The sequence below is a fragment of the Megachile rotundata genome, chromosome 3 (assembly GCF_050947335.1).
Source record: "Megachile rotundata isolate GNS110a chromosome 3, iyMegRotu1, whole genome shotgun sequence".
Classification (NCBI taxonomy): domain Eukaryota; kingdom Metazoa; phylum Arthropoda; class Insecta; order Hymenoptera; family Megachilidae; genus Megachile; species Megachile rotundata.
Window position 1 is genome coordinate 9,873,249 of NC_134985.1, and position 8,800 is coordinate 9,882,048.

The window sequence follows — 8,800 nt, forward strand, 5'->3', positions numbered from 1 at the left end:
CCAAATGCCTTCTTCATCATATCGACGGTTTCCGCACAACTTTTTTCGAGTTTTAAGCAAAATTTGATGCAAATTCGTTGCTCCGATCTTTCCCTCATTTTTCACAATAGCAAAATGCGACGAACGCGAAAAACGCTTCGTAAACAAATGCACGTTGCACATGAACTAAGGCGTCCCGACGAAAACTGCGATATCGTGGGAGTTCGTAAAGCTTTGCAGTTGATACTCATACCCGGTAAACGACGCTAAAATTGCCAGGAGCGAAGAAATTAAAGAAGGTCGGATACTTTTGGGACAGACCTCGTATGCATAAGAAAAAAACTACAAATAAAAAAGCTATTCAACTAATAAAAGATGTCATTCATTGTGCTAAAAAATTCGATAAAAATTAGATAAACCATATTACAAATAAACTAAATAACCAACTACAGCTCTCCAACAACTCCTCTTACTATATTTAACCTCCACAACTTCTACTAAATTATTTCTGATTTATGCGACACCTACTACATATAAATTCGTCGATTGTGAAACAATTAAAAATGAAACGAAACAAGTAAAAAGAAGGTCATTTTACATTTATTATGATTGAAAGGAAGAATTGGACGATAAACCATTGTCGTAAATAAACGCCTGCACGTATTTACTGTGTTTTACTATTGACACGTGGATCAAAGAAGGCTCGGGAGAATCGTTTGACCCAGCTCCGCGAGCCTCGTTTTATTGTATCTTCGCCAGAGCTATGCCCGGTATATTTACGGTTTGCTTGAAACGGGCTCAGTTTATGGACGCGCAAGAAAATTGTTTGAAATGACTTGCAAGAGAGTCGCTGAACCAACCTCGTTTCAGAAATAGGAAATAAAACGGCCATCATCGCGGAATTTCTAGACTGCTTTAGCAAGATTAACTGTGTTTCTTTTCTGTTTCTACTCACGATTATTGCGAACTATTATTAAGCCTTAATTTAACCAAAACAATTACTAAAATTTTATTTTAAAACGCGTGTTATTTCATTTGTGTTTACATAATTGTTAAATTGGAAACTCGAGGGATTTTTAAGCTGCTCGTGTAATTAGTTACACGAGCGTCGTGGATTAATTTAGTAAATTCGAAACACGAGGTATTTGTGTAATTGTCAAGTTGAAAATATGAGGAATTAGTGTGTTTAATGTTATTAAATGACACGAGGAATTTTAAACGAGTTCTGTGATTATTAAATTGAAAACACGAGGGGTGGAGGAATGTCGTGTTCATTATTTGCTGCAAACATGATTTACAAAATTTTTGCGCGAAATTTGTTTCTACAATTACTTGTTAATTGTTACATTTTTGTATAGTTCGACGGCAGTAATAGTTTTCTGTCTTAAAATAAAAATTGTAGGTTATGTAATTGTAGATTATGGCTTAGAAAGACATCTTCTATAAATTAAAAATTATAAATGACAAAAGATACTAAATGTACTCTGCTATTATACACAAAAATATTCCACAAAAATTAATTTTTACAAAAATGCAAAACCACCCCTTCACTCCTGTCTCGACTTACAATTTCAAAATATACAACTCATGAAACTGAGCATACAAATTGAAATAACAGCAATTAATTGAACTAGTTTACAAAATAAAATATGTTAAAAATTTTTCAAAAAGAAAAATTACTTTCGTACAAAAGAATGTTACCTAGTTTAATTGTCGAGGCATTTAGAAAGGGTTAACGAAACGAAAGTTAATTTTGTCTCGGTAGATTCGCGACGGGAATCGTTGTACGATTGGACGACTGTTAATCGAATTTCCGGAAGTTTCGTGGGTAAACGAAACCAGGAAAGAAGTTATCTGGAAGTAGCCTGACGAAAAGTTTGAGTTGGTAGTTCGAGACGATGAAACAAAAGCCACCACTTAAATACACAATTTCTCTGGAAAGTTCTGTTCATTGAGAAAATTTAAACAAGCCGATTCGTATCTGAACGGGTACAAGGTGTTCTTACGGAGATAATAGTTTACTTAATAGATGGACGATCTTTTTGAGGACAAACAGAAATCGTTAAATTTATGATTTGTTGTACTTTCGCGACTGATCAATTAATCATATTACACAGAAGTTTTTTCAAGTTTTATACTTTCTGAATTGATCAAGTTTTTTTTAACTGTGGAATAATTTTCTAAAATTATAAGTTATTATTTTAGTAATAATCATAGTTATAATTATGGCTTGTAGAAATTTTGTATAAGTGTATGATTTTAGGATTGATTGAACAAGTAGGTCAAACCCATCACTTATGAACCTCACCATCTGCGATTTTGCTCTAATCAAAATATGTTGTAGTCCACGTGAAATTAGGGGGGGTTTAAGTCATAATTTTACCGGTTTCGAATTTGTTAAGGAACAAGCCTTCAAAGTTTGCAATTTTTGCCCATTTTTGCGAAAATAAGCTTCGCTTACGAATTTTTTTCTCAGAAACTACTCAACCGATTTAGCTAAATTTTTTTTGTTTTATTCATAAAGGATTGGGCTATTTTAAAATATTTTTTTTAATTCCGTCAATTTGTTATGAAATTTTGCAAAATTTAAACAAATTCTTTTTCTGCGTTTTTTTTTCAATGAGGGGCGTAAAGGGTTTAAATTTAAAAAAAATATGGTCATATTCTTTGAAGCTTCCCCTTTAAAATGAACCCTTCATTATCGTTCATTATTATCGTACTTTTCAATTATCATAGAAATTAATTTCTGCTTATAATAATTTTGAAAGGAATTCCTAAAACTATAGCACCTTTCAAGATAATTCAACCCTTTAATAATGCATCACATAACCTCTCGAGTTTGATCCAAGTATACTCTCCACATTAGTCTTATATAAACCAAAGTCTATAATCCACCCAAGAATTCTTTCGGATAAATAAGGATTATGAACCAGAGTTCCACCACGAAACGTATACTCGTCGAAGTGTTAAGTATACACCTAAGTACGTATACCCTTTCGTCATGATTCATTACACTAAACTTGACCTACTTCCATCAAAATGCTCCTCCACCGTTCCTCAACTGTTGTATCAGCCTGCATTACTCGTCGTCTTCGTATTAATAACGCGATTAAGGAGATCACGCGAGCGTCTCGTCGAAGTTTCCAGTTTAGTTTACAAGCCGCTCGTCCTGAATTCGAGTTTCCATAGCGTATCACGCCTCTCATCTTTGTTATCTACGTGGCTGACACGGGAAAAAGTTTTCGCAAGATTAGCCACTGGTTCGCGAAATTACACCGACGCAGATTGCAAATAGGAGACGTACAAAACTCGAGTATTCAGCGTTGCACTGCGAAATATTTCCATCGAAAAACTCCGACTTTTAAACTTTGTTAAAAACTCTGGCAACTTTTTAATAACGCGCAATAGAATTTTATTACAATAATTATGATATGAGTTTTAAGATTGCTGTGTGTTTACTATCGACAAAAATTTTGTTAACGCTCACTATGTAAATATAATTAGCTTTAATCTTCTCTATTATACTCTTGTAATGAATAAATGTGGTTATTGTGAAGTTTTATGGGTGCTTACTGTACACAAAAGTTGCTCGTTACGAAACTTGTAGGTAACAGTAGATTTATTGTATTCGTTTACTATAATTTATTGCAATTTTTACTGATATGTGCTCTAAAGTATATTATTTTAAAACCGTCGATTAAGGAAATATAAAACTCGAGTAAGAACTTTAAAATTTCCAAACTTGCTACTATTTTTGGATCAAAAGATCTGTTAGTAACATATGTGTATCCACATGTGTGAATCCACACATCATGGACATCACATGTGTAATCAGAAAATATCAGCAACAAAATTCAAAATACTTGATTTATCCATGCAAAATATTAAAAATAAATACCAGAAAAGAACTAATTTTGTTCTTCAACTCTAACCACATTCTAACAGATAATTACCTCAAACACTGATAAAACATCCCCTCTAGCCTCCCCTGAATAAATCCAATAAAACAGCTCCCCTAACTTGTACAAATGGTCCAGTGTACGTTAGTTACACGATTGAACAACGAGAACAAGGTGGAATCGATCGATAACAAGTATTAATTCACCAAGAATGCCAGTTTCCTTTGAACGAAAACAATAATCCCGCCAACTGCACGAACATCGTAACTAGGTGAAAATTAGGAGGAACGTTTACCGAGCGATACCGTTCAATCGATTCCTGTATTTTCCTTGGGAAAACACCAATTAAGCATCCGGCGTCTCATTATGGATTTAATCGACTTGGCTGGAGATTTCATTTACTTTGCAAACACGTACGACGAATGAACGAGGTTCTGCTTATCGCAAGTTCAACTTTCTCTCTTAACATGACTTTTGCTGGAGTATAGTCTGAGCTTTTAACGGTCCATTAGAGCTTATTGACTTTAAAATTGACGAGCTAACTTGCATAATACACTGACTGTATTTACTGTTTTGAAGAGTACTAGAGTAGGAACAGAATGAAATGTAACTGAAGATCGATCTGAAGAAACTATCTAGAGATTCAAGTATGTGGAGATCAAGTCTAGAGAAAAATAACTAGAAAGTTGGAATAAATTCTGGGACAAACATCAATATAACTTCACTTATTCAGAGAATAAGTATATTTGTTTTTGTGAGGGAAGAAAATTTTAATTAATTTTAGTCCAGCAGGAAAACTGAAAATTTAAGAAAATTAACAATCACAAATCTAACAATTGGTGAATTTAATTAAGTATGTTTACAGCAGTAAATATACTAGTAAATATACCAATAAATATATCAATCAATATACCAATAAATATATCAATAAATATATCAATAAATATACTAATAAATATATCAATGAATATATCAATAAATATACTAATAAATATATCAATGAATATATCAATAAATATACTAATAAATATATTAATAAATATATCAATAAATATATCAATAAATATATCAATAAATGTATCAATAAATACATGAATAAATATATCAATAAATACATGAATAAATACATCAATAAATATATCAATAAATATACCAATAAATATACCAATAAATATATCAATAAATATATCAATAAATATACCAATAAATATATCAATAAATACATCAATAAATATACCAATAAATACATCAATAAATATACCAATAAATATATCAATAAATATACCAATAAATATATCAATAAATACATCAATAAATATACCAATAAATATACCAATAAATATATCAATAAATATACCAATAAATAAACCAATAAATACACCAATAAATATACCAAGAAATAAACTAATAAATACCATGTATCACTATTATTACGCTATTGCATCAAATCTTTGTAAAGCAGTGATTCAGAATGATCGAACGTCCTATAAACTCTAAAATATCTGCTATCGTTAGAACTTGCCGTCTCCCATTGTGGGGACAATAAAAAAAAAAAGGAAACAGAAATTGATGGTCGAACCAACACGCAGGGTAGCGTAAAAACACGCCCTATCGCGGCAGAGAAGGGTTTAATCCCGACACCGGTCACGTGAAAATAATTACAGCCCAAAGCTGCGTAGCTCGTTCAGCGTGCAATAAATCAGCACACGCAACGGGTGGGTTTAAACGGTAACACTCACCGCAAATGCGGTAATACAGAAAATTCGACCTGGCGTTTCATTGATCTCTTACTATGCGAACGCTTCTTTTGCTTCGTCTTGTTCATGGTAGAGGTACAAGTACGATGCAAGTTTTATATTAGGTACTTTGGTGATTCTAACATTGTTAGATTTATAGTGGTTAGTAAATCTAACATTGTTAGGTTTATAGTAGTTAGCAAATCTAACACTGTTAGATTTATAGTAGTTAGTAATTCTAACACTGTTAGATTTATAGTAGTTAGTAAATCTAACACTGTTAGGCGTATAGAATTCAAGTTTATGTTTACATAGTTCATTTCAGAGTTTCGTATTCACATAGTCGTTTGGAAGTTTATCTGAATGGAATAGTAAATAGGTAGAAATATAATACATGTTATATGTTATAATAAAAGTAGATTTATTTCTAAAGGTAGAAATATAATATATATTACGTTACAATATACCACTAATATTTTATTATAATATATTACAATATATATTATATTTCTAGTATAATGAGGGTAGAATTCCAGTTTAAGTGGAATAGCAAAACAAATAAAATTGATGAATTTTTAGTATTTTTGCTAATAACTCGAAAATGGAGCCTAAACCAATATTTTGGCAAAGGAAAAAATTGTTCAGAATTGCTCCACCTACCACCCCTTTTCGTCTCTTACAGTAATTGTGGACACCCTGTATATGTTACAGAAATAAATATTGTAAATGAAAAGTTAATACAGATATTTCACTCAGATCACTATTCAACACCCTTATTTTTGAAGATAAAGTAGCAAAATAAAAGAAAGTTGTAAAGTAAAATTTTTACAAAAATCATTTCAATCAAAACACCATAAGAAATTTTTTAATTTACAATGAGAACATTGGAACAAATGTATTTCGACTCTTTCAGCAATTTCACTGATAACAGTATAAAGAGAATATAAAAATATATGGAATATAATGTAATATCAAAATAAACTGTGCAAAGTAATTAATTAATATAAGTAATATCTTCTTACAAGCTTTACACTCATAATTAAAAATGTACCACCTAATCTGATCAGTCTCATTAAGCTTGCAATAAGCAGATTACATTACCAACCCTTTAGTCTTTTATCACAACATAGTATTACGTTTAACTTGGTGGGTAATTTTCTTGGGAGTAGTAACAGAAATTCTCTAATTTTTCATGTAATTACGTTACCTTTAAGTCTGCAATTAAATAAACAAAAAAGTACTAATTATACATCCAATAAGGGTAACACGAATAACAGAAATTATCTAACTTTTTAAGTAATTACATTTCATTAATTTTAACTCTGCAACTAAATAAACAAATATAAAAAGTAGTAACTATACATTCAATAAGGGTAACACGAATAAAGTTATCCAATAAAAAAACTAGAAATACTAAAAAAATATCAATGTGGTCTTGAAAACAACTCCAAAAATTACCATTTAAAGTTAAAATGTTTAATCAATTAAAAAAGTATGAATCACGCGATCAAAGTATACACAAAAGTGGATCAAATCAATGTGTAATGTGGAAAATATCAATGTTTCAAATTCAGAAGTAGAAACACACTATATTTACTAAATTGATCAAGTTTATCCCTGTCACTCCAAATGACAGCAATACTGTCAGACACGATCAATCTTTAGTATCTATGTTTACTTGTACACATTTTTTCTAATGAAACTTGTCTACCTTCCATTTATTATGGTAATATATTTAACTGATATCGTGGTCATTCATGGCGGGATCTATAAAAATACTCAGATACTTAAGATATATTAGTAGATCCACTGTTAGAGTAAGAATGAACATCTGTCTCAAGATACAATCCCATTGTCCCACGATTATAAATAATTGCACAAAATAATATTTAACTGATATTGTGGTCATTCATACATGACGGGGACCATAAAAATTAAATACTCAAATACTTAAAAAATATTAATAGATCCACTGTCAATTACAGTAAGAACGAACATCTGTCTCAAGATACAATCCCATTGCCCCACAATTATAAATAACATCAAAGAATAATATCACTTCCCTTTCAGCTTCCAAATATCAAACATTCAAACGTGTATAAACACCTTGAAACTTCGTCCAAATACCGATCACATCGATCAATATGCAAAATTGCTCTACCTCTAATTGTTTACCTAACTCGACAAGTTACTCTCTACAAGTCATCGCAAGGGTAACATCCCGAATTTACAAACCCCAAAGTTACACAAGTACCCATAAATTTTTCGGGAACTCCAGAACACAGTCCATAACTTCCAGGATAATTAGGTTAATTCGCAGTACATTCGTCCATAGTAAAAACTCACCCTCATGGTCGTAGCCTCACATGGTTCCGTTGTCGAAAAACCCCTCGAATCCCGGATGGATCAGTGACCCCGTATCTGTCACCCATTCGCCATGCCAAAACGAGAGTTTTCGTCACCTGGAAGGATCCGCGTGCACTTCACTGGATCTTATCCACTGGTGCAATCCTGTCGCACTTTTACACTGGGTGACACAGAACTGAGTTCGACACAGAGGTTCGACACTGGTCGACGAATCGACGCGGGATGAAACACTGGATTTCCCGATATAGAAGCGTGGTCGCGATATATGGCCGGAGAGAGCGGAAACCGGGTTAGGTGCGAGGTCGTGGCCCGGCAGCCGGCGACTGGCTGCTGCTCGAAAGCTGGCAAGCTCGAACCAACCACCAGTCGGCCTGGCTAAGCGCAAGCTCTCTGCTCGGCCTCGAAAACAACCCCCCTCGTATGAAGCTGCCGTTGCCCCTGAATTTCTTCGGCGTGTCACAGCGAAAAATGCCGCACGCTTCGTACACGCCTACACCATCCAGACTGACGCGAGCTTCGTGTTTACAACGCGCTTTTTGTTGTGCCCGCTCGACCGTTGCTTTCCTTTCGACTTTAACCCTTGCGGTTAAAGCCGGAAATTATTTTCTACGGTAATGAGGCGGTTGGAAGTGGGACAAGTTCACTGTTCAGGGAATGACAATAGGTACAGCTTGATATTTTTATTTGTGAAATAGTCAACGTAATTGCATTTTTATAGTATTTGGGCGGTTTGGATGATTGATGGTGGAGAGATGTTTATTTTGAAAGTAGGATAAGTTCACTGTTCAGGGAACGACAATAGGTACAGCTTGATATTTT

The 8,800-nt window shown here is 33.0% G+C and overlaps 1 protein-coding gene across 1 annotated transcript in view; it reads right to left on the reverse strand.

Annotated features, from left to right (window-relative positions):
* The window catches only part of LOC100881827 (dipeptidase 1), a 194,241-nt gene extending 185,820 nt beyond the window's left edge, over positions 1-8,421 (reverse strand). Inside the window, exon 1 of the mRNA XM_076529334.1 lies at positions 7,961-8,421. Coding sequence (XP_076385449.1) covers positions 7,961-7,966 — 6 coding nt within the window. The 5' untranslated portion in view covers positions 7,967-8,421. The remainder of the gene's footprint in view (positions 1-7,960) is intronic.
* Positions 8,422-8,800: the final 379 nt, after the last annotated feature.